A 24,038-nucleotide genomic window follows, 5' to 3' on the forward strand; every position below is an offset into this window, starting at 1 on the left:
AAGACAGACGACGATGGTGATAAGTCACTATTAAGAAAAGCTCGACTTGTCGCAAAGATGTTTCCGACATGATCAAACAGTTGACTATGGTGAGACTTTCTCACTCGTAGAAATGCTAAAAGTCTGTTAGAATTATGTTAGTAGTTGTTGCATTATTTTTGAAATATTGCACATAGGATGTCAAAACATTGTCTCCTCGACGGTTTCCTTGAGCAAACATTGTATGTGATACAACCAGAAGGTTTTGTCGATCCTAAAGATACTAACAAGTATGCAAGCTCCAGCGATCCTTCAATGGACTGGTGCAAGCATCTCGGAGTTGGAATATACACTTTGATGAGATGATCAAAGATTTTGAGTTTGTACAAGGTTTATGAGAAACTTGTATTTCCAAAGAAGTGAGTGGGAGCACTATAGAATTTCTGATAAGTATATGTGGTTGACATATTGTTGATCAGAAGTAATGTAGAATTTCTGTGAAGCATAAAAGGTTGTTTGAAAGGAGTTTTTCAAAGGAATACCTGGATTGAGCTACTTGAGCGTTGAGCATCAAGATCTATGGAGATAGATCAAAACGCTTAATAGAAGTTTCAACAAGATGCATGCCTTGACAAGTTTTTGAAGGAATTCGAAATAGATCAGCAAAGAAGGAGTTCTTGACTGTGTTGTAAGGTGTGAATTTGAGTAAGACTCAAAACCCGACCACGGCAGAATAAAGAGAATAGACGAATGTCGTCTTCTATGCCTTAGCCGTAGACTCTAAAGTATGCCATGCTGAGTACCGCACCTGATGTGTGCCTTGCAGCAAGTCTGTTAAGAGGTACACAGAGTGATCCAGGATTGAATCACTGATCAGCGGTCAAAGTTATCCTTAGTAACTAAATAGACTAAGGAATTTTTCTCGATTATGGAGGTGGTTAAAGAGTTCGTCGTAAAGGGTTACGTCGATGCAAGCTTTGACACTAATCCGAATAACTATGAGTAGTGAAACGGATTCGTATAGTAGAGTAGATATTTGGAGCATTTCTGAATAGCACGTAGTAGCAGCATCTATAAGATGACATAAAGATTTGTAAAGAACGCACGGATCTGAAAGTTTCAGAACCGTTGACTAAAACCTCTCTCACGAGCAAGACGTGATCAGACCCCAGAACTATATGGGTATTGGATTCGTTGAAATCACATGGTGATGTGAACTAGATTATTGACTCTAGTGCAAGTGGGAGACTGTTGGAAATATGCCCTAGAGGCAATAATAATTAGTTATTATTATATTTGTTTGTTCATGATAATCGTTTATTATCCATGCTATAATTGTATTGATTGGAAACACAATACTTGTGTGGATACATAGACAAAACACTGTCCCTAGTAAGCCTCTAGTTGACTAGCTCGTTGATCAAAGATGGTCAAGGTTTCCTGGCCATAGGCAAGTGTTGTTACTTGATAACGGGATCACATCATTAGGAGAATCATGTGATGGACTAGACCCAAACTAATAGACGTAGCATGTTGATCGTGTCATTTTGTTGCTACTGTTTTCTGCGTGTCAAGTATTTGTTCCTATGACCATGAGATCATATAACTCACTGACACCGGAGGAATGCTTTGTGTGTATCAAACGTCGCAACGTAACTGGGTGACTATAAAGATGCTCTACAGGTATCTCCGAAGGTGTTCGTTGAGTTAGTATGGATCAAGACTGGGATTTGTCACTCCGTATGACGGAGAGGTATCTCGGGGCCCACTCGGTAATACAACATCACACACAAGCCTTGCAAGCAATGTGACTTAGTGTAAGTTGAGGGATCTTGTATTACGGAACGAGTAAAGAGACTTGCCGGTAAACGAGATTGAAATAGGTATGCGGATACTGACGATCGAATCTCAAGCAAGTAACATACTGAAGGACAAAGGGAATGACATACGGGATTATATGAATCCTTGGCACTGAGGTTCAACCGATAAAGATCTTCGTAATATGTAGGATCCAATATGGGCATCCAGATCCCGCTATTGGATATTGACCGAGGAGTCCCTCGGGTCATGTCTACATAGTTCTCGAACCCGCAGGGTCTGCACACTTAAGGTTCGACGATGTTTTATGCGTATTTGAGTTATATGGTTGGTTACTGAATGTTGTTCGGAGTCCCGGATGGGATCACGGACGTCACGAGGATTTCCGGAATGGTCCGAGACGAATATTGATATATAGGATGACCTCATTTGGTTACCGGAAAGTTTTCGGGCATTACCGGAAAAGTTTCGGGCTCATCGGTAGTGTACTGGGAGTGCCGGGAGGGGTGTCGGGGACCATCAGGAGGGGTGTCACGCCCCAAGGGGTCTCATGGGCTATGGGAAGAGATAAACCAGCCCCTAGTGGGCTGGAATAAGTTCCCACTAAGGCCCATAAGGTTTGAGAAGGAAAAAACACAAGGTGGAAAGAGTTTCCAAGTGGGAAGGTGGAATCCTACTCCAAGTAGGATTGGAGTAGGACTCCTCCACCTCCAATTTCGGCCAAACCTTTAGGTTTTGAGGCTGCCTCCTCCCCTCCCTCCCTCCTATATATAGTGGGGTTTTAGGGCTGATTTGAGACAACTTTTGCCACGGCAGCCCGACCACATACCTCCACGGTTTTACCTCTAGATCGCGTTTCTGTGGAGCTCGGGCGGAGCCCTGCTGAGATTAGATCACCACCAACCTCCGGAGCCCCGTCACGCTGCCGGAGAACTCATCTACCTCTCCGTCTCTCTTGCTGGATCAAGAAGGCCGAGATCATCGTCGAGCTGTACGTGTGCTGAACGCGGAGGTGTCGTTCGTTCGGCACTAGATCGGAGCGGGTCGTGGGACGGATCGCGGGACGGTTCGTGGGACGGTTCGCATGGCGGATCGAGGGACGTGAGGACGTTCCACTATATCAACCGCGTTCACTAACGCTTCTGTTGTGCGATCTACAAGGGTACGTAGATCGGAAATCCCCTCTCGTAGATGAACATCACCATGATAGGTCTTCGTGCGCGTAGGAAAATTTTTGTTTCCCATGCGTCGTTCCCCAACAGTGTTTGGCCCGATGGACAACACCGGACCCCATTTGGTAGACCCCTCTTGAAACTTCCCTTTCTTTTCTGACTCAGCTTTTTCCAAGGTATCAAGCAAAGATCTCTTAGTGGAGCTAAAAGCTTTCACCATCTCATGAGGCAGGCATTGCATCTCTGGTAAATTATCCACAGTCTCTTCATCAGATTCAGCCATGTCAAAGTTTTTCAGTTGTTCAGAGCAGTACTCCATATGAACAGACATGAGATCCCCATCCAGCGGGGGTGAGGGAAACATCCTCATAGGAGAATTCAGGTATGCGCCATTTTTACCACAGGAGCCACTTGCAAGAAGCCCACAGGCTTTGATCTATTCAACGAAAGCATCATGGGCATTATCTGACATAAATTGTGGGTGGAATTCAGTTGCAGAGACAACGCCTTTTTCTTTCCTGCTGGACGTTGAGGCAGAAGCATTGTTCTTGGTGAAATTGGCCATGTCCAACTCATCTATTGGGTTAGGCTCATCTTCCAAACTGTCCTTGTCAGTTAAGTCAAGATTCCCCTCAAAATCCTCCTCCTCATTTTTGTCCTTGTCCAAATCATCCTCTTCAGGGTCATCACCATCATCATCTCCTTCATCACCAATCTGATCAAAACCGGCCCTCAACAGTGAAGAATAGCAGGTATAATTTCTTCTTCATTTCCACTAGCCTCTCAAAAGGAATTTTAGCGGGATCTCTGCAAGCAACTTTCACACGAATGTTCACATAAAAACTTTTAAAAATACCATTCCAGTCCACATCCACTAGGATACCAAAACAGGAAGTTATCTGAGCAAAGACTTTCCATGCACACCACTTTGGAGTTATTCTTTCAATCTGAACCCATGCTTTAATTAACTCTCCATAGGGGTTCAACATGCCCTGCCATTCAGCCACCTTCACTGAGACACCATCAATAGGCAGATCAAAAGGAGGAAACTCAATCAGATCATCCACATTTTTCCATGGAGGGAACCTTAAAAGAAATTCTTATCCGCCAACTCCCTAATCTACCATGGCCATTCCTGTTGGAAATATGCCCTAGAGGCAATAATAAATAGTTATTATTGTATTTTCTGTTTCAAGATAATCATTTATTATACATGCTATAATTGTATTGAATGGAAACATAAATGCATGTGTGGATATATAGACAAAACAATGTCCCTAGTGAGCCTCTAGTTAACTAGCCTGTTGATCAAGGATGGTCAAGGTTTCCTAACCATGAACAAGTGTTGTTACTTGATAACGGGATCACATCATTAGGAGAATGATGTGATGGACAAGACCCAATTTATAAACGTAGCATGTGATCGTGTCATTTTGTTGCTATTGTTTTCTGCATGTCAAGTATTTATTCCTATGACCATGAGATCATGTAACTCACTGACACCGGAGGAATACATTGTGTGCATCAAACGTCACAACGTTACTGGGTGACTATAAAGGTACTCTACAGTTATCTCCGAAGGTGTCCGTTGAGTTAGCATGGATCAAGACTGGGATTTGTCACTCCATATGACGGAGAGGTATCTCGGGGCCCGCTCGGTAATACAACATCACATATAAGCCTTGCAAGCAATGTGACTCAAGTGTTAGTCAGGGGATCTTGTATTACGAAACGAGTAAAGAGACTTGCCGGTAACGAGATTGAAATAGGTATGAGGATTCAAATCTCGGGCAAGTAACATACCGAAGGACAAAGGGAATGATATATGGGATTATGTGAATCCTTGACATAGAGGTTCAACCGATAAGATCTTCGTAGAATATGTAGGATCCAATATGGGCATCCAGGTCCCGCTACTGGATATTGATCAGGGAGTGTCTCAGATCATGTCTACATAGTTCTCGAACCCACATGGTGTGCACACTTAAGGTTCGATGACGTTTCAGTGTAGTTGAGTTATAGGTGTTGGTGATCGAAGGTTGTTCGGAGTCCCGGATGAGATCATAGACATCACGAGGGTTTCCGGAATGGTCCGGAAACGAAGATTGATATATAGGATGGTTTCATTTGGTTACCGGAAAGATTTCGGACATTATCGGTAGTGTACCGGAAGTGACGAATGGGTTCCGGAAGTTCACCGGGAGGGGGCCACCCCACCCGGGAGTGAGCCCAATAGCCCTAGGGGGGCGCACCACCCCTTGGTGGGCTGGTGAGTCAGCCCAAGTGGGCTATGGTGCCAAGCAGAAGAAAATCAAAAGGAAAAAAATAGAAGGTGGGAAGGGAGAGGAGGACTCATCCTTCCCAAACCGAATTGGAGTAGGAGTCCTCCTCTCCTCTTTGGCCGGCGCCCTTGGGGCTCCCTTGAGCCCCAAGGCTAGCCCCTCCTCTCCTCCTATATATACTGGTGGTTTTAGGGATTTTGAGACACAACTTTGCCACATGTTGCTCGACCATATACCTCGTAGTTCTTCCTCTAGATCGTATTTCTACGGAGCTTAGGCGAAGCCCTGCCGAAGTAGATCATCGCCACCGGCGTGTCGTCACGCTGCCGGAGAACTCATCTACTTCCCCGTCTCTCTTGCTGGATCAAGAAGGCGGAGATTGTCATCAAGCTGTACGTGTGTTGAACGCGGAGGTGCCGTCCGTTCGGCGCTAGATCGGAGCGGTTCGTGGGCTGCGGTGATTTGAATCACGGGGAGTGTTCCACTACATCGACCGCGTTTATTAACGCTTCCCGCTTAGCGATCTACAAGGGTACTTAGATCCAATCTCTCTCTCGTAGATGATCATCACCATGATAGGTCTTCGTGTGCGTAGGATTTTTTTTTCCCATGCGACGTTCCCCAACAATTCCTTGTTTTTACAGAAGATGCCATTTAGCTGCATCAATAGTTCAGAGGCAGAAACTTCTCCTCTCACAAGATGAAGCAAAGCACAGTTTTTGTAGTTCATCCAGCTTGACTCTGCAGGTACAGGGACATCAATATGATAGAAGCCTAACCCCGCAGCCGCACTTCCAAAGCAGGTAGCCGTGGGATGTTGGCGAGCCCAAGCGGTACAATTGTTGACATTGTGTCCTCTCGCACAGATGAAACTTTTTTTGGGTTCAACACAATCACCAATGTATTGCCCAGGCCATCTACAATTGAAACAAGGCATCTCTTTGTACCTTGGGTCCAAAGCTTGGACATCGGGAGGGGTCGGAATCGCAGGGACCAGAGGAGCCGGCTGGGCAAGAATTCCTCCACCAGCCTGGTTCTTCCTTACCACCACCCCTCCCCTTTGTTCGGGATTGGTTTCGCACGCGCCGGTGGAGGAGGTTGAGGAGGCTGAGGCTGAACCTTTTGAGCAGGCATCGCCTTCTTGTTGGCTTGGCGTTGCGGGGGTCGCAGCTGTTGTTGACGTCCACGATCCATGACCCCTTTGGTAACCTCTGCAAAGGAGAGAGATCCAGGCCCGATCCCCTCCACAGAGATCTTGAAGGAGGTCGGGTGGGATCAAATCGACTAAGCCTCTTCACAGGGAAGCAATCATCTCGCGAAAAGGTTCTAGATCGGAAGAGATCCTTTCTAATCTAGAAACTCTTTGGGATGGAAAAGCTAGGGTTTGGGGGAGAGAGAGAAGATGATACACGAGGACGACGATATGTAGGAGAGGGGATAACCTAGAGTTGCCCAAGAAGTCTCCTCAGATATGTTTCCCACAAGGGAATACGGCTTTTGCAAAAGCGCTTTCCTCTTGACCACCCGTCCACGGATGATAGGCGAGGGAACCGGTTTGGGTCCACGGTCACACATTTTCTCACTGAGACGAGATGACTCTGGACTAGGATCATCGTCAGTCTGGGTCACCGTCGCCAACACCAACCTCACCGGAGTAGAAACTCCAAACCTAGAACTAGCAACCACACGATCTGAATCCACAGAAAATCGATCGGAATTGGGTCCACAGTCAGGAACCTTAAGACTAATGCGAGGTGGCTCTCGTAGCCTAGGCTCATTCGGCGGTGACACCAAACTCACCGGAGTAGAAACTCCAACCTTAGATCTAGCAACCACACGGTCTGAATCAAAAAAACATCTATCGGAACTGATGACCAAAAGGTCAACACCCACTCCCCCAGGTTGAATCGGAAGACGAGAAGAAACAAATCGGGGAAGTCGTACCTGATTCCGGCGAGGGTAAACCTCACCGCGGTCCCCCGGCCACGGCGAAGGTTCCAAGCTGCGCGGCAGCTCACCCCCCGCACGACGCCCCCGCAGCCTGCGAGCACGCTGCAAGACACGCCCGTCGGGTGCCCGAGATTTCACGGGACACGGGATGGGTTGACCCCCGGCGACGGCGCATCAAAGGGAAGCTGGGACAACTCCAACACCGGAGGCAGGCGGATATTGAGACGGGACGGGCTCTCCGTCTTGAATATGCTCCACCTCGCCGCCTGAAACGGATCCGCCACCTCCGCCTCCTGGATCGCCCAGAAGATGAGCTTGTAATCCATCCTCCCGTCGTCTCCGCAAAAACGAGCGCGCTCCTTGAAGGTTGTTGTGCGAATGATTTCCACCATGATTTCCGATCACCTGGATCGAACGGGAAAACGCCCTCGGACCACCCCAAGCATCTCCATACGCGCCTCCGGGGAGTGTAGCTCCACGAACGGCAGATGTGCCACCGGGGTTGGCACGATAGGAGCCATCGGGGTTGCCACCATCGCCGCATGTCTCCAATGACATACCCCCACTCTCTTTCTGGGCCGCAACATGTTGGTGTGTAACAAAAAGCAAAAACAAACAATAAAGAAACGAAATTGATTTGATTTTGCCCAAATTCTGCCAAACGAAAACGAAAACGAAATCGATTTGATTTTGCCCAAATTCTGCCAAACGAAAACGAAATCCCGTCCTTGTTTTTGGTATCCGTTTCTTTCCTTTTGCCTCCCCTGCGCCCTGGCTAGGGTAGGGTTTCTTTCACGCCAGCGGGCATCCAGATCCGCGCCGCCGGCCGCCATTCAGACCGTCGGGATGGCGGCGGACATGGCCGGCTGCTGCTACAGCTGCTTCGGCTTCCTCAGGAAGCACCACCACCGCCGCCGCCGCCCGCCGTCCAAGGACCTGCTTTTGCCGAGGTCCAGCGACGACGACGGCAGCGGCTTCTACCCTGGGGACGACCCGGGCAACAGCAGCAGCTTCCTCGGCGACGACAGCAGGAGCAGGAGCAGGAGCTTCTGCGAGAGGGAAGAGGAGGACTACCTCCTCCGCGACGACGGCGACGGCGAGCCCCCCCGCAAGCGGTCCGAGGACATCATACTCTCCCGGGCCCGGAACGGCTTCGCCTGCAGGGACGGCCTCGTCAGGGACACCAGGAGGCTCTTCCGCTCCGAGGTACCCCCACTCCCACCCTTCCTTCTTCTTCTTCTTCTTCACCGGCTCGGTTCATTCATTCCATTTCTCCAATGCCATACCCCCACCCTTCCTTCTTCTTCTTCTTCTTCTTCTTCTTCTTCTTCTTCTTCTTCTTCTTCTTCTTCTTCCTCTTCTTCTTCTTCTTCACCGGCTGGGTTCATTCATTCCATTTCTCCAATGACATTGCCTTAGGACGAAACAACCGGCTGTAAGATGATCAACCAGTATGTCCACCTGGGCAAGATTGGTGCTGGGAGCTACGGAAAAGTGGTAACAACAGCAGCAGCAGCACAGCTTGTCATCCAACTGTATTTATCGGGAACCTCGCTCATCACCTCTCCTTTGATTTTGATTTTGATTTTGATTTCATCCTAAACAATCAAGGTTAAATACCGAAACATCAAGGACGGGAGGTTATATGCAATAAAGGTACAGCATTTCTTTCTGCGCAGTGCTGTCTATGTCTGCTGCTTGACGGACCTTCTACTTACTTCCATCTATTTCAGGTGTTGAGCAAACCATACATGTTGAAAGTGCGTGTTGTGCGGTCAGAAACGGCCATGACGGATGTTCTTCGGGAAGTCAGTAAACTAGCACACTACTTCCTTGTATAATATAATACTGATACTACCTGTCGCTTTGCTGTCTTGTTATGTCATGTGCAAACTTCTCTCGGAATGTACTAGTGAATACTGCATCATCTATCTAACATTACTTAACCAAGTTGATCAAGAACCTGAATTTGCCTTGGGATGCTCCAAAGGATTTAAATACATGGCCATCACCACTATATAACTGGATGGCCAACAACTTTTTTGTCACAAGGCACAAGTGCATCTATATATACAGTGTACCACATCCTGATTTTTTTACTTGAGAATCAACTACCTTACTTGTTTTCCAACTTCTCTAATTACCTTCCCTTTTGTTGCATCGGATACAGGTATCCCTCATGAAAATGTTGGATCATCCCAATATAGTAAATCTCATTGAGGTGATTGACGACCCAAACACAGATAAATTCTACATGGGTATTTTTTGATGCTCTCATTGTTTTGCTTTATTATTCTAACATGGCGCTATTTTAGCAGGCTTGTTGTCATCTTTCTCGTTATTTTACACGATTGCAATTTACTCTTTTCCCTTGCCATTTGCAGTTCTTGAGTATGTTGAGGGGAAAATGGTGTGCGATAACGGTATAGGTTTAGGAGAAGCTACTTCCAGGAAGTACTTGCGGGACATTGTCTCTGGTGTTATGTATCTTCACTCTCATGTAAGTTTTTTTTTTTTTTTTTTACTTCTCACCAAGGAATGGTTCATCGTTGTTAATCCTGTCCTAATAATATTATAAAATTGTCTATTTCATTAGGACTTTGATCATGTCAAATAGAAATTTCAACAAAGATATTTGAAGAGCTCTCAGTTTGTTAGACAATGATTATTTGAAGAGGCATGTTTTAGCTTTCGCATGTTTTTTCCCTTCCTCTGAACCTAGTTATGTTGGCGTAAAGCTGACCAGCAAGCTCAAATGGTCGGCGTAAGTTATCGACAGATTTTCTGTTTATAGTGTTAAACTGTTAGTCCATGTTTGCTTAGCTACTTACTGAGTTGTTCTGTCTCCGAGCTACCTGATTGCACAGGCAAACATTAGCTTGGGTTTTATAATCAATGCTCACCTCATGCTTTAGGAAGCATCATATATCAGTCAGATGTACCGACTTGCGTATGAATAGTATGCTTGCTGCCTTCGTAGGAACGTTTAGGGTTGAGCTTTCAGCTTCCATATTTCTTAGTACAGTGCTTGGTTGTTGAGTTTCTTGCAGAGAAAACCGGAGCCCTATTTAAAGCCAATGATACAAAACAGGGAAGATGTGAAACCTACTTTCTTCTAGAGTATAATGCTTGTGGTCTTGTTTATGGTTTTATATATACGATTGTATTTACGTATAAATGTGGCGTCTAATAAATAATTAGGGCGGCGATATGCATCAAAGCATGATGTGTCTGTTGCCATATGAAGCGCACTTATTCGTAGTTGGCATATTCCACCGTTGAATTCTAATTAAGTACTCCCTCCGTAAACAAATATAAGAGCGTTTAGATCACTACACACACTTTGGTACATAATGGATCGTCGGAATAGGTTGCTACCAAAAGTTTACATTCCATGTCACAAATTTTTCACTTCTTTAGCAGGTGGTGTTTGTTGATGTTTTATGTAACCCTATTTTCACACATTTGCACGCTCTCATGGATATACATGTGGTTCTGGCTGTTCATTTGCAATTTGCAATATATGTTATGCATTTTGCACTGTGTGCTCGATACAAAACTTAATTTTCTTGTGTTTATATGCAGAACATTATTCATGGTGATATTAAACCGGACAACCTCTTGGTCACAAGTACTGGCAATGTGAAGATAGGGGACTTCAGCGTTAGCCAGATATTTGAGGTCCTTTTTTTAATATAGTAGTTGTATTTTTTATTTATTCCAGTAAATTTATTCTCACTGGCAGGGTGAAGTTTTTTAGTCTAGCAAAGTATAGTCTTGGGCTTCACAATTTGTTCTTCTATAAAATCTAAGATTGCAAATTGCATAAGTGAACGATATCCTCACTTACTCTGGGAATTTTGAACATTAGTCGAGTAGACAATGTAGTCTAATGATTCAGTGTTGTAAACCATTTTTAGTAGGGTTGTCGAGCCTCCTAGCTTGGTGCTTTACACATTGTGGTACTTGATTATGCTGCAGGATGACGATGATATGCTTTGGAGGTCTCCAGGTACTCCAGTTTTCACTGCACCAGAGTGCTGTCAAGGTACAGTTACATGACTCTGATTTGAGTTATAAAAGGCGGCACGCACAATCAGCCAGTTGTAGGTGTTTCCACAGCTAAATGATTGCACAACTGCAGCAGATAAAGATAAACAAACCCATAGCCCCAAACAACTGTAAGCAACCAAAGGGGTTGGGTGTGATGCCAATAAATATAAGAAGTTGAAATGCTAAAATATTCTCTGGCCATGGCATGAGCTTGCTTAATGTAATGAACAATTTTCTGCCTCCCTTCCACCGCAGGTTCAGCCTACCATGGCAGAGCAGCTGATACATGGGCAGTCGGTGTTACCCTGTATTGCATGATCACCGGGAAATATCCATTCCTTGGAGAAACTCTGCAGGAAACATACGACAAGGTGTGAAATATATGTTACTCCCTTTTCAGTTTACCTGCCGCATAGACTCACCAAGGTCGCTCCGCTGCTGTGGGACAGATCGCCAATGATCCGGTGGAAATACCCGGCGACACGAGCCCCCAGCTCGCCGACTTGATGCAGAGGCTGCTCTACAAAGGTGTTCCTTGCTGTTTTTTTTTTTTTTTTTTTTTTTTTTTTTTTTTTTTTTTGCAATCATCCAATCTGTATCGTTATGCATCGGACGGTGTGCTTGTTGTGTTAACAGTGGTGTTGTTTGTGCTTTTCTCGCAGATCCGGGAGATCGTATGACCCTGCAGGCCGCGGCCGCGCATCCCTGGGTTGCCGGGGCTGAGGGCCCGGTCCCTGAGTTTGTGTGTAGGTGCGGTTTCGGTCGCCGGGACAGGAATGATTCGCAGGAGGCGGTGCAATAACAGAGAGCCAGCCTTTTTGGTCATTGCTGTGATGCTAGCCTGGTAGTGTGTAGATATAACAGATGAAATGTGTCGTAGCAAAACAATCTTTGTGTTTTGAGTTTTGGGTACAGAGTAGAGCGCCGGTCGGTTTTCCTGTCGTTTTTTCTTTATCGCAAGCTTTACCCACATCGCCTTGTGTTGTGGCGGCGAATGTTTTATTCTTGTTGAATCCATCCAATATAGTGAGAAAGCAGATCTTCCTTTTTTTTCATTTTTTGATGGAAGCAGATCTTCCTCTCTGAGAGTGTTTTTATTCCATGGATGAGTTTTGAATCTGATGTGTTATAAAATATATGTTGTTTTTATGGGAAGAAGAATAACTAATGTGTTCTTTATATGTATATAAATGACTTGAGAAGCTACAAACTAGTAAGAGTATTATTACTAGGTTGGAATAAGAATTTTGTTTCCCTTTGATTATAGAAATAATAAATTACAGAACAATTGGTGTAGTCAACATCTGACCTCTCATACAAGTCAAAATGTGGTAACTACGTTTGGAAGTTGTAAGCAATTCTCGAATACAATATGCTACTTTCAGCATTTGAAAATCCGAGTTCAAACACAAATCTAAAACTGTCACTCACTTCCTGCCTGCTCAATAATCATCTAGCAGGTTCAGGTACAAAAATAAATGATACAGTACACAATGGGCAAAAAAAGATAACATGCCATTTATATATCAGCAGGAAACATGGCTGCACATAGATAATAAGTAATACATTAGAGCTATCAATCCCAGGTTTCACTTCTTTTTGCCCGAGACATACACCTAACAGTAACAGTTACAATTCTCATTCTGGCATAGATAAATAAGATAGATAGATACAAGTCCTGCTTTGCTTTGCCCAACCAGCATTCTGGCATTCATACAAGTCCTGCTTTGCTTTGCATATTTACAGTCGCCAAAAATCCACTTTTACCGACGCCAAGAGACAAATTATATATAGGAATGCTATTGCTTGCTGCCTGCCTGCTCAAAAATAACAGCATACTCTGAAGCGCTAATTGGCTAAGCTTCCTTTCTTTCTTTCTGCCGGCCAACCACCGCATGCCGATGGTCGCTCGGTCACGGGCCGTTCTGCTGCCTCTCCATCTGGATCGACCGAAAGATGCGCGCCGCCGACTCCGACGCGGTGCGTGCCGTGTGCGGTACCACCCGGATCACACGGGCCGCTGCTGCCGCCGCCACCGGGTTCTCCTGACTGCCCGAGGAGACCTGGGGCTGCTGGGCCGCGTTCCCGTTCCCGTTCCCGGCCGACGACGACGTAGGCGGGGGCGCCGCAGGCGCGGCCGCTGCATGGCCCCTCGCCTCGCCCTGGCCCTGCTGCCTGTCAAAAGGGCTGCTGGCGGCGCTGCTCCCTTGCAGCTTGCTGCCGCGGGACGAGTGGAACCTCCAGACGCCGCCGACCGACACGGCCTCGTTCCTCATGTTGCACGAGCTCCTCGAGTGGTGCTCGAGGTGAGTGTTGGGTCGCGCTGCGGCTACGCGGCTCACCTGCTCCACTGCGGAGGACGAGACCACCGGGTTCATCACCGGCACGCTGAAAGGCGGGAAGTACATCGGAGGCATGGCTGGAGGGCCGCCGACGCCCATGTGCTGCGGCTGGTGAGGCATAGGGATGCCGTATGGAGAATTCATGAATTCCCCAGCTGTAGATGGCAGGCTCAGGGGAGCACAGCTTGCATAAAACGGGGCCAAGAAGCTTCCTGCAGGGGGGCACGGCCCTGTGTATGGTTTGTAGACGAGCCCTTCCGACGGAGACATAACGGGAACGAGCCACTGATTCTGAGGCGGAGGAGCACACCAGTTGTTCTGCTTGTTGTCGGTAGGAGCAGGCATAGCAGGAGGGTTACTGCTAACCGCACCGTTTGATGCAGCTTGGTTCTCATGCCGGACCTCGACTAGATCATTGTCTTGAGATGGTGAAGCCTGGTTTCCTTCGGTGTTATCTTTCGAGTACTCCACCTGCTGCAGGGTAAGCTGTGCATCATCGTCATCTTTGCTTTTAGCTGACAGAAGCTGCTTTTCCACATTGGCTGCAGCTGTCTTCTTCTTGCTTGTCACCAGGGCACTGCCAAGGCATGGATCTCCTTCAATAAGTAGGTGTGGGGATGCTGCAATCAATTTCTGCACCTGCTTGCAAACCCACACATAACATGGTTATATCAGCGTCCCAACACAAAGTATATCAATAAGCTAACCACCCACTGGGGGGAGGGGGTAAGAATTACAGGCTACTATATATTTGGTGGCGTGGACTCACTTTGATCAGTCGATGCAGCTCAAACACTTGGACAGCAAAAACCCGCTGCTGACTGTATAGAGTTCAAAGAAAAGCGATTAGAAAACGAGAAAGGAAGTTATAGTGATTAAGAGAGATACTCCCTCCTTCTAGAATATAAGGTGCATCAGTTTTCATGCAAGTCTAACTCATGTATGTTTGACCAAGATTATAGAATAAAATTATCAAACATCTACTCCCTCCGTTCCTAAATATAAGTCTTTCTAGAGATTCCACTAGTGCACTACATACGATGTATATAGACATATTTTAGAGTGTAGATTCATTCATTTTGCTCTACTCCCTCCGTTCCTAAATATAAGTCTTTCTAGAGATTCCACTAGTGGACTACATACGATGTATATAGACATATTTTAGAGTGTAGATTCATTCATTTTGCTCCGTATGTAGACCCCTAGTAAAATAAAATAAAATATGAAAATACTTCTCATGATGGATCTAATGATACAAACTTGGTATTGTATATATTGGTACTTTTTTTTTTCTAAAAACTTGGTCAAAAACGCACATGTTTTCCTTTTGAAAAAACTAATACGCCTTATATTTTGGAACGCAGGGAGTACTGTCTTTAAACATCAGTCTGTCAAAAAGGAAAAGAGATGTTCATAAGGTGCGTTTGTGTTTGCATGTGTACAGTAGGGTGATTTGAGGTGACACAGCATGTAGAAATGGGAAGATTTAATCCGCTCGACTGCCTGGCTCATTTGCTGAGCACCATGCTTATGTGCACACAGACCTTCCACAAATACGAAGACAGAAAGGACAAGACCTAAGTGATGAATACTTACTTGACGATAGCTCTTCTTGCTTTCCAGAAATGCTTTGGACCAATAGCACCGACAACATCATCTGGAGAGATCTCCAGTTCTGGCAGAGATTCCACAGAGGAATCCGAGGAATCATCCCTCTGCACATCGTGATGTCCGGTTGATCTTTTTCTCTTCTCACCAGTCTCTCTTAGGCCTTTCTCTGACAGATTAGAAGCGCCATTGCATGCAATGTCAGTAGAGTATGGCCCATTTCCAGCCTTTGGAGCATTCTGAGACTCGGCAGCATTCTCATTCCTTGTTCTAGCCTGGTGCCCCTCGTTTCGGGATTGTTGCTTATCAGAAACATTTATACTGCTCGGCTTGTCCCTATACGAAGACCCTTTGTCGTCTCTTTTACCCATTGTCTTGTCTGCAGAAAATTGAAACGATGAAGTCCTCTCTTCAGCTTCCAAAAAGTTTGTCGTTGTGTTTGCTGGTGCTTTGTCCCTAATAATATTTGGAGAGTCCCTTGATCTCGTGTCCGACGGGTTCCTTCCTTCCAGGTACCTCTTGTCGGTGTTGGGAAATTTTGCAGTTGGTTTGGACACCGTAGGCCCACTCTTATATGGACTTGTAGCTGGTAAGTGTGTGGAATTCTCTTGGATCCTCGCTTCCTCATGGTTAGAACGAGGACGCACTCCAGAGCAGAAGACGGAAGGAACCGTAAAATCATCATCGTTAGTCAACTTGTTCCCAGAAGAATTCTTGGCGTTGTTGTCTCTGCCGTGTGAACTAGTACACTCAGCAGTCGATCCGGCAGCATAGGCATCCTTGCTCTTAAGCTGTGTGGAAAGCCTCCCAGAGGTAGCATGCCCACTTGAGTTGGTATTGATGTGTTGTGGCAAAGGCACGGGTTCGTTTGAAGGCACGCAAAATGATGGAAAGAGAGGTCTGTCGATCCCACCAATCTACAAGAAGAAGGTACAAGTGAGTAAGCAGTGGTATATATACAATTAGAAATGAAGAAATTGCCCAGTCGTGTCTCAACTAAAAACTCATCCACACTGCTAAGACTAACAGAGGCTAGTCTAAGGCTGACACTGTTGCTAAGCCCAGCAGCATGCCTGTAATCTACTCTAGGTTTTCCAATCCAATCAGACAACAGGTCCGGCTAATAGAGTACTCCTATATATACAAGCAAAAAGAAAGAAAGAAAGAAAGAAAGAAAGATGTGGGAGGAGATGGTGATATGCAGGGGGTGTGAGGAAGGAAGGAATACCTGTCCGGCGGAGGCGGAGGAGACGGCGGCGAAGCTGGCGGCGGGTCGGTGGGCGGCTGGGGCGGTGTTGGCGGCGAAGCGCTGGGAGGGGACGCTGAACTGCTCGTAGAGGGCCATCTTGTTGCGGGGCGGCGCGCGCGGGCCGCCGCCCTTGAGGGTGGTGTCGTTGACGTGCAGCCTGGGGAAGAGCGGGCCCATGACCTTGTCCTCCCCGCTGCCGCCGCCGCCGCCGCCGCCGGCCCTCCTCATCGCTGCCCTGGTGAGCTAGGCGGCCATGCTCACTCACTCACTCACTCGGCCGGGGAAGGAAGGAAGAAAGAAAGAAAGAAAGAGGCGGAGATCTCCGAATCAAAAAGAGGAAGAAGATGGGAAAAGGGCGGATTTTGCGGGGGGGAATCGGGTCTCCGCGGAGCACGGGGGCAGCGAGCGGGGTTCGGATCGGTCGGGGAGAAATATCTGCCGGCTGCGGCTCGGGGACGACGGAGGAGGGGAAAAGCGGAGGAGGAGGAGGAAGAAGAAGAAGAAGAAGAAGAAGAAGAAAGGGTCTGTGTCTCTGGTGGAGGAGAGGGCCACGCCCACCACCAACACTCCAACAGGATGTGTGTGTGTGTGTGTGTGTGTGTTTGGGTTGGGATGACATGGGATCCTCATCCACAATTCCACACACAACAACACCACTCCCTCCCTCCTCCTTCATCAACTAAAGTACACCCATGATTCAATCCCTAAACGAAAATGTAAACAAACAAACAACAACAACAACAAAAGCTTCAAGGGTAACTGGCAAAAGCACCTTATTTTTAGAACAGACCTTTTATCCGATATGGTCATATCTTCGACGGACGCAAACACCAAGCGTGCCGTAAAAGTTATCGAATCCGCATCGATATAGTCATTTGCATGCCGGATTTATTCGACCCGTTTGTAGGGGTAAACATGTGCATACATCCTATACGCTGCGTAAAGCTCTGCTAAGGATAAGAGCATGTGTTCAAAAGTTGCTCCATGCAACTAGCTTCTTGCAAAATTCCACCAATGAGAAAGGTGTATAGTTCAGCGAATGATTTCATGTACTATTCACTTGTCATGTATGTGTTTTTTTGTTTAGGCACGGACAATTATGGCCCGTTCTCATGTCCTCCAACTCCAAATTTATTAAATTCTCAACAAGAAAACAACCCGAACGCGTCAGCTTTAGGAAGCTAAGATTCACGAAGTTATTCGGGGATGTAGTGTAAATTTCTGAAGCAAGGTAAATCGAAATCATGTTTAGAGGAATCTGAAGTTTCAGTTATTTAGAGCATCTTCAGCCGTTCGGACCCCAAGGGGCTTGAAATAGTGTCACCTCGGGGCGTGCCGACGAAAAAAATGGCGTGGGGGGCTCGAGTTTCCATCCATCCCCCAAGGTCACCCCCATCCCCGAGCCGCCGATTTCGGTCCACTTTCGACGCAAAATGGGCATTGCTGCAAATTGGCCCAATTTTGACCCATAGTTGACGTGCTTGGCACAAATTCAACATATGCTTATTTTTATCACATAGTCCATCACCTGAATCAATACAAAACAAAATAGTTCAACAAATCAATACAAATCAAAATAGTTCAACAAATAAAAAATCATAATTCATCACACAACTAGCTAGGCGTTGTCCTTGAGCCTCCATAGGTGCTCCACCAAATCGTGTTGCAGTTGTTGATGCACCTGTGGGTCTTGGATCTCCTGATGCATGTTGAGGAAGGTGTTGGGGAACGTCGCATGGGAAACAAAAAAATTTCCTACGCGCACGAAGACCTATCATGGTGATGTCCATCTACGAGAGGGGATGAGTGATCTACGTACCCTTGTAGACCGTACAGCAGAAGCGTTAGAGAACGCGGTTGATGTAGTGGAACGTCCTCACGTCCCTCGATCCGCCCCGCGAACAATCCCGCGATCAGTCCCACGATCTAGTACCGAACGGACGGCACCTCCGCGTTCAGCACACGTACAGCTCGACGATGATCTCGGCCTTCTTGATCCAGCAAGAGAGACGGAAAGGTAGAAGAGTTCTCCGGCAGCGTGACGGCGCTCCGGAGGTTGGTGATGACCTTGTCTCAGCAGGGCTCCGCCCGAGCTCCGCAGAAACGCGATCTAGAGGAAAAACCGTGGAGGTATGTGGTCGGGCTGCCGTGGAAAAGTCGTCTCAAATCAGCCCTAAAACCTCCGTATATATAGGTGGGAGGGAGGGGGCCTTGCCTTGGGGTCCAAGGACCCTCAAGGGGGTCGGCCGAGCCAAGGGGGAGGACTCTCCCCCCCCCCAAACCGAGTTGGACCAGGTTTGGTGGGAGGGAGTCCCCCTCCCTTCCCACCTCCTCCCCTTTTTTTTTCTTTTTCCTTTGATTTCTTATCCTTGGCGCATAGGGCCCTTTTGGGCTGTCCCACCAGCCCACTAAGGGCTGGTGCGCCACCCTTATGGCCTATGGGCTTCCCCGGGGTGGGTTGCCCCCCCCCCCCCCCGATGAACTCCCGGAACCCATTCGTCATTCCCGGTACATTCCCGGTAACTCCGAAAACCTTCCGGTAATCAAATGAGGTCATCCTATATATCAATCTTCGTTTCCGGACCATTCCGGAAACCCTCGTGACGTCCGTGATCTCATCCGGGACTCCGAACAACATTCGGTAACCAACCATATAACTCAAATACGCATAAAACAACGTCGAACCTTAAGTGTGCAGACCCTGCGGGTTCGAGAACTATGTAGACATGACCCGAGAGACTCCTCGGTCAATATCCAATAGCGGGACCTGGATGCCCATATTGGATCCTACATATTCTACGAAGATCTTATCGTTTGAACCTCAGTGCCAAGGATTCGTATAATCCCGTATGTCATTCCCTTTGTCCTTCGGTATGTTACTTGCCCGAGATTCGATCGTCAGTATCCGCATACCTATTTCAATCTCGTTTACCGGCAAGTCTCTTTACTCGTTCCGTAATACAAGATCCCGTAACTTACACTAAGTTACATTGCTTGCAAGGCTTGTGTGTGATGTTGTATTACCGAGTGGGCCCCGAGATACCTCTCCGTCACACGGAGTGACAAATCCCAGTCTTGATCCATACTAACTCAACTAACACCTTCGGAGATACCTGTAGAACATCTTTATAGTCACCCAGTTACGTTGCGACGTTTGATACACACAAAGCATTCCTCCGGTGTCAGTGAGTTATATGATCTCATGGTCATAGGAATAAATATTTGACACGCAGAAAACAGTAGCAACAAAATGACACGATCAACATGCTACGTCTATTAGTTTGGGTCTAGTCCATCACGTGATTCTCCCAATGACGTGATCCAGTTATCAAGCAACAACACCTTGTTCATAATCAGAAGACACTGACTATCATTGATCAACTAGCTAGCCAATAGAGGCATGCTAGGGACGGTGTTTTGTCTATGTATCCACACATGTAAATGAGTCTTCATTCAATACAATTATAGCATGGATAATAAACTATTATCTTGATACAGGAATTATAATAATAACTATACATTTATTATTGCCTCTAGGGCATAATTCCAACAGTCTCCCACTTGCACTAGAGTCAATAATCTAGCCCTCACATCACCATGTGAATTACATTGTAATAAATCTAACACCCATACAGTTCTGGTGTCGATCATGTTTTGGCCGTGGAAGAGGTTTAGTCAGCGGGTCTGCTACATTCAGATCCGTGTGCACTTTGCATATATTTACGTCCTCTTCCTCGACGTAGTCGCGGATGAGGTTGAAGCGTCGTTTGATGTGTCTGGTCTTCTTGTGAAACCGTGGTTCCTTTGCTAAGGCAATGGCACCAGTGTTATCATAGAACAAGGTTATTGGATTCAGTGCGCTCGGCACCACTCCAAGATCCGTCATGAACTGCTTCATCCAGACACCCTCCTTAGCCGCCTCCGAGGCAGCCATGTACTCCGCTTCACATGTAGAATCTGCTACGATGCTTTGCTTGGAACTGCACCAGCTTACTGCACCCCCATTAAGAATAAATACGTATCCGGTTTGCGACTTAGAGTCGTCCGGATCTGTGTCAAAGCTTGCATTGACGTAACCTTTTACGGCGAGCTCTTCGTCACCTCCATACACGAGAAACATCTCCTTAGTCCTTTTCACGTACTTCAGGATATTCTTGACCGCTGTCCAGTGATCCACTCCTGGATTACTCTGGAACCTACCTGCCATACTTATGGCCAGGCTAACATCCGGTCTAGTGCACAGCATCGCATACATGATAGAACCTATGGCTGAAGCATAGGGGACGGAGCGCATATGCTCTCTATCTTCATCAGTTGCTGGGCACTGAGTCTTACTCAATCTCGTACCTTGTAAAACTGGCAAGAACCCTTTCTTGGACTGTTCCATTTTGAACCTCTTCAAAACTTTATCAAGGTATGTGCTTTGTGAAAGTCCTATCAGGCGTTTTGATCTATCCCTATATATCTTAATGCCTAGAATGTAAGCGGCTTCTCCTAGGTCCTTCATAGAGAAACTTTTATTCAAGTAACCTTTTATGCTCTCCAAAAGCTCTACGTTGTCTCCAATCAGTAATATGTCATCCACATATAATATTAGAAACGCCACAGAGCTCCCACTCACTTTCTTGTAAATACAAGATTCTCCTGTTGGAAATATGCCCTAGAGGCAATAATAAATTAGTTATTATTATATTTCTTAGTTCATGATAATCGTTTATTATCCATGCTATAATTGTATTGATTGGAAACACAATACTTGTGTGGATACATAGACAAAACACTGTCCCTAGTAAGCCTCTAGTTGACTAGCTCGTTGATCAAAGATGGTCAAGGTTTCCTGGCCATAGGCAAGTGTTGTCACTTGATAACGGGATCACATCATTAGGAGAATCATGTGATGGACTAGACCCAAACTAATAGACGTAGCATGTTGATCGTGTCATTTTGTTGCTACTGTTTTCTGCGTGTCAAGTATTTGTTCCTATGACCATGAGATCATATAACTCACGGACACCGGAGGAATGCTTTGTGTGTATCAAACGTCGCAACGTAACTGGGTGACTATAAAGATGCTCTACAGGTATCTCCGAAGGTGTTCGTTGAGTTAGTATAGATCGAGACTGGGATTTGTCACTCTGTGTGACGGAGAGGTATCTCGGGGCCCACTCGGTAATACAACATCACACACAAGCCTTGCAAGCAATGTAACTTAATGTAAGTTGCGGGATCTTGTATTACGGAACGAGTAAAGAGACTTGCCGGTAAACGAGATTGAAATAGGTATGCGGATACTAACGATCGAATCTCGGGCAAGCAACATACCGAAGGACAAAGGGAATGACATACGGGATTATATGAATCCTTGGCACTGAGGTTCAAACGATAAGATCTTCGTAGAATATGTAGGATCCAATATGGGCATCCAGGTCCCGCTATTGGATATTGACCGAGGAGTCTCTCGGGTCATGTCTACATAGTTCTCGAACCCGCAGGGTCTGCACACTTAAGGTTCAACGTTGTTTTATGCGTATTTGAGTTATATGGTTGGTTACCGAATGTTGTTCGGAGTCCCGGATGAAATCACGGACGTCACAAGGGTTTCCGGAATGGTCCGGAAACGAAGATTGATATATAGGATGACCTCATTTGGTTACCGGAAGGTTTTCGTGCATTACCGGAAAAGTTTCCGGCTCATCGGTAGTGTACCGGGAGTGCCGGGGACCATCGGGAGGGGTGTCACGCCCCAAGGGGTCTCATGGGCTATGGGAAGAGATAAACCAGCCCCTAGTGGGCTGGAATAAGTTCCCACTAAGGCCCATAAGGTTTGAGAAGGAAAAAACACAAGGTGGAAAGAGTTTCCAAGTGGGAAGGTGGAATCCTACTCCAAGTAGGATTGGAGTAGGACTCCTCCACCTCCAATTTCGGCCAAACCTTTAGGTTTTGAGGCTGACTCCTCCCCTCCCTCCCACCTATATATACGGAGGATTTAGGGCTGATTTGAGACGACTTTTCCACGGCTGCCCGACCACATACCTCCATAGTTTTTCCTCTAGATCGCGTTTCTGCGGAGCTCGGGCGGAGCCCTGCTGAGACAAGATCATCACCAACCTCCGGAGCGCCGTCACGCTGCCGGAGAACTCTTCTACCACTCCGTCTCTCTTGCTGGATCAAGAAGGCCGAGATCATCGTCGAGCTGTACGTGTGCTGAACGCGGAGGTGCCGTCCGTTCGGTACTAGATCGTGGGACTGATCGCGGGATTGTTCGCGGGGCGGATCGAGGGACGCGAGGACGTTCCACTACATCAACCGCGTTCACTAATGCTTCTGCTATACGATCTACAAGGTACGTAGATCACTCATCCCCTCTCGTAGATGGACATCACCATGATAGGTCTTCGTGCGCGTAGGAAATTTTTTGTTTCCCATGCGACGTTCCCCAACAGTGGCATCATGAGCTAGGTTCATGCGTAGATGTCTTCTCGAGTAGAACACAAAAGTTTTTGTGGGCGGTGATGTGCGTTTTGCTGCCCTCCTTAGTCTTTTCTTGATTCCGCGGTATTGTTGGATTGAAGCGGCTTGGACCGACATTACTCGTACGCTTACGAGAGACTGGTTTCACCGTTACGAGTAACCCCCTTTGCTGAAAGATGACTGGCAAGTGTCGGTTTCTCCAACTTTAGTTGAATCGGATTTGACCAAGGAGGTCCTTGGATGAGGTTAAATAGCAACTCATATATCTCCGTTGTGGTGTTTGCGTAAGTAAGATGCGATCCTACTAGATACCCTTGGTCACCACGTAAAACATGCAACAACAAAATTAGAGGACGTCTAACTTGTTTTTGCAGGGTATGATTGTGATGTGATGTGGCCAACGATGTGATGTGCTATATTGGATGTATGATATGATCATGTTGTAATAGAAATATCGACTTGCACGTCGATGGTACGGCAACCGGCAGGAGCCATAGGGTTGTCTTTATACTAACGTTTGTGCTTGCAGATGCGTTTACTATTTTGCTAGGATGTAGCTTTAGTAGTAATAGCATAAGTAGAACGACAACCCCGATGGCAACACGTTGATGGATGATCATGGTGTGGCGCCGGTGACAAGAAGATCGTGCCGGTGCTTTGGTGATGGAGATCAAGAAGCACGTGATGATGGTCATATCATGTCACTTATGAATTGCATGTGATGTTAATCCTTTTATGCACCTTATTTTGCTTAGAACGACGGTAGCATTATGAGGTGATCTCTCACTAAAATTTCAAGACGAAATTGTGTTCTCCCCGACTGTGCACCGTTGCTACAGTTCGTCGTTTCGAGACACCACGTGATGATCGGGTGTGATAGACTCAACGTTCACATACAACGGGTGCAAAACAGTTGCGCACGTGGAACACTCAGGTTAAGCTTGACGAGCCTAGCATGTGCAGACATGGCCTCGGAACACATGAGACCGAAAGGTCGAGCATGAATCGTATAGTTGATATGATTAGCATAGAGATGCTTACCACTGAAACTATTCTCGACTCACGTGATGATCGGACTTGAGATAGTGGATTTGGATCATGTACCACTCAAATG

The 24,038-nt window shown here is 46.6% G+C and overlaps 2 protein-coding genes across 2 annotated transcripts; one reads left to right on the forward strand and one right to left on the reverse strand.

Annotated features, from left to right (window-relative positions):
* The first annotated feature begins 7,942 nt into the window (after positions 1-7,942).
* LOC123452755 (serine/threonine-protein kinase GRIK1-like) lies at positions 7,943-12,309 on the forward strand. Its single transcript, XM_045129466.1, has 11 exons — positions 7,943-8,407; positions 8,621-8,698; positions 8,813-8,857; positions 8,935-9,009; positions 9,372-9,459; positions 9,586-9,701; positions 10,787-10,882; positions 11,183-11,249; positions 11,510-11,625; positions 11,704-11,782; positions 11,917-12,309. The coding sequence occupies exons 1-11, from the start codon at positions 8,048-8,050 to the stop codon at positions 12,054-12,056; spliced, it is 1,260 nt and encodes a 419-aa protein (XP_044985401.1). The 5' UTR covers positions 7,943-8,047; the 3' UTR covers positions 12,057-12,309.
* Positions 12,310-12,754: 445 nt separating this feature from the next.
* Positions 12,755-17,040, reverse strand: LOC123452745 (ELF3-like protein 2). Its single transcript, XM_045129457.1, has 4 exons — positions 16,433-17,040; positions 15,193-16,121; positions 14,366-14,417; positions 12,755-14,235 (listed from the first exon to the last, which is right to left on the reverse strand). Exons 1-4 carry the CDS (start codon positions 16,679-16,681, stop codon positions 13,168-13,170), a joined length of 2,298 nt encoding a protein of 765 aa, XP_044985392.1. The 5' UTR covers positions 16,682-17,040; the 3' UTR covers positions 12,755-13,167.
* Between the last annotated feature and the right edge of the window lie 6,998 nt (positions 17,041-24,038).

This window comes from Hordeum vulgare, chromosome 1H (assembly GCF_904849725.1).
Source record: "Hordeum vulgare subsp. vulgare chromosome 1H, MorexV3_pseudomolecules_assembly, whole genome shotgun sequence".
NCBI lineage: Eukaryota > Viridiplantae > Streptophyta > Magnoliopsida > Poales > Poaceae > Hordeum > Hordeum vulgare.